Source organism: Montipora capricornis, chromosome 2 (assembly GCF_036669925.1).
Source record: "Montipora capricornis isolate CH-2021 chromosome 2, ASM3666992v2, whole genome shotgun sequence".
Classification (NCBI taxonomy): Eukaryota; Metazoa; Cnidaria; class Anthozoa; order Scleractinia; family Acroporidae; genus Montipora; species Montipora capricornis.
Genome location: NC_090884.1, coordinates 61,475,371 through 61,477,870, shown reverse-complemented (window position 1 = coordinate 61,477,870; position 2,500 = coordinate 61,475,371). Strand labels below are relative to the sequence as shown.

Sequence of the window (2,500 nt, the reverse complement as noted above, 5' to 3'; positions counted from 1 at the left end):
AATTTGTTGAGTTTTAAAGTTAAAGGAGTTGAGTTTTGAACATTTTAATATTATCATTATGCAAATATTCTAATAGGATAGCTTGGCATTTATTGAGTCTGATTGCTTGTTTAGTGATGGTTTAAGCTCCTGGATAAACAACACACTTTAAATGAGGCAGTCAAATGCACACTCCGCAAATTTTCAGTCTTGATGGATGATGTTGGATGAATTTAAACACTGAACAACTTTACTGTCTTTTACTATTTTTTGTTAAATGTCATGGTTATGATGGATATGTTGTGGTGGTTCAAATTTCCTGATTCAAATTTTTTTGCACAAGTTTAATTTTAATTCTGGTTTGTTTTAGATTATGAAAGAGAGCTTTCTCTGAAAGGTTAACAAGATGTTTAGAAAATGTTCATTTAGTTAAATTTGTCATTCACAAAGCTGACAACAATAAAATTTCCCCTCTAATGTTGCTTTGGAATTGGAGGCCTGCAAATGTTCCAGATTCAAATTGTTGCTCAGACCACAAATTGAATCCTGAATTCAATCCACCACCTCTACTGTAAATAGCCTACTCTTAACTTCCTGCCAGTTGGGTTTTTCAGGAATTTTTTTAGGAATGAAATTAATCGACATTGCAATGTATCTGTTGTGGTTAAAGTTTTAAAATTTTTCAAACCAATTCAATTTGAATTTTTCTTTGTTCGATTATTACAAAAAGTTAATGATTTCCTTTATTTTTCTTGCAGCCCAATGAAGCAAGATATTATGTGTCCAAGAAATGGCTAACCAAGTTCCAGTCTTGTATGGAGCCAGGTATTAATTAACAAAAACACAGACTTTCACAAGTTTAAAATCATTAATTAGTTTTGTTTCTTGCTGCCCTGCCGCTGCGGGTGTTTTTTTTTTTTTGCATGATTTCAACAGTTACTGTGTTTTAATTGTCAGGTCCCATTACAAACTACGACTTTCTTTGCCCTCATGGTGGTAAGTGCTTTGAAATAAAATTATTCTCTGGCTCTATTTTTTGCTTTTTAACTGTTGCGGTCTTACAGTATCATTCCATGTATGCTATCATACACACATTACTGTCATCAACTTTTCCTGGATAAAGAAGCCAGGTAGACAAAATCATTACAAGGTTTGTTTAGATGTTTCTCAAGACACTGTTTTTGTTGTTTTTAATCCATATTCTACAGTGACCAGATTGTACTTTTGACTTTGTGGCCCTCTGCTAGCCTTCGACCGAAGGATTCAGCATGCTTACATGTACAATGCTCAGGCCCAAGTTGTTCGAAGGGTGGATAGCACCATCCACTGGATAAATCACTATCCACTGGATAACTCAATTGGTTTTGCTAGAGTTTATCCGCCAAATAGTGATTTATCCGGTGGATAGCGTTATCCACCTTTTGAACAACTGAGGCCAGGTGTATTGTGAAGAAAAAGCAAAACTTCTGGTTTATTCTGGTGTCATAATGTCCTAATTATAAGGTCACCACACCCATTCCCTCTTGAAATTAATTTTTTTTGGCTGGTCAAAAATACAGGTAATAATACATTGTAAGGTAAAGGTAAAGTCTGCTACCAGCTTAGAAGACCCACCAGCCGGCGCTTATCTCTGGTTTCTGTAGCATGAAGCTACTGGAGTATTTCTACTCCCCCCTGGATGGGATGCTACTCCATCGCAGGGTTATCCCCAGCATTAAATTCACTGCTACGCATTTGTACACTTGGGTATTGAGAGGCACCGTAAGAGTAAGGTGTCTTGCCCAAGAACACAACACAATTTCCCCAACCAGAACCCAACACCGGACCACTCGATCCAAAGTCGAGCACACTGACCATGAGGCCACCGCGCCTCCCACGAGTAATACAGTGTAAAACTGATAATTTTCAGTTATTGCACACACCTTTTTATGGTTTCTTTACATCACCACCACTGATATTTAATGGACCTTGTACATTGTATCATTTTCTTTAGCCATTCATCCATTGAACATGGAAAGAATTCATGACATAACTGCTCCTTTACCTGGATCTGTCTGGAGCCATTTGCAAGCACGGTGAGTTAAAGAACATAATTTATTACATCCATTTAGAAATCTCTGTCGATCCTTGCAATCTGATTGGCTCTCAGTGGTGCGATTTATTCCCAAATCACACTTTTTTTTTTCTAATCGCATTTATTTCTCCAGCCAATGAGAAAGGAACACTAAAACAAAACAGCCAATCAGATTTCAAGGCTTGTTTAAGGTAACCAATCAAATTGCAGGAAAATGAAAGACAAAGAAAACCATTTTGTGACAAATTTTGCAACTTTAGTTCCCTACTGGATCAATAAAATATTGGTGCTGACTAATATCCTGTATTTTAGCGATTAAATAATTATTGTGTGATTTCTGAATGGATGTAATAAAGTGGTAATTGAACTTTTTGTTGTGCAATTTTGGTCTGAAATCAAACTGGTATTTGTGATTTCAAATGGAGTGCACATTTTAAAATCACACAA

General features: G+C 36.2%; 1 protein-coding gene across 2 annotated transcripts in view; it reads left to right on the top strand.

The window, feature by feature from the left end:
• LOC138030239 (ubiquitin carboxyl-terminal hydrolase 20-like) overlaps window positions 1–2,500 on the top strand; it is a 30,774-nt gene that overhangs the window by 19,954 nt on the left and 8,320 nt on the right. For both annotated transcript variants that reach the window (XM_068878144.1, XM_068878135.1), the window contains exons 22-24: window positions 738–804; window positions 937–975; window positions 1,973–2,054. In XM_068878144.1, the coding sequence (XP_068734245.1) occupies window positions 738–804; window positions 937–975; window positions 1,973–2,054 (188 nt within the window). The remainder of the gene's footprint in view (window positions 1–737; window positions 805–936; window positions 976–1,972; window positions 2,055–2,500) is intronic.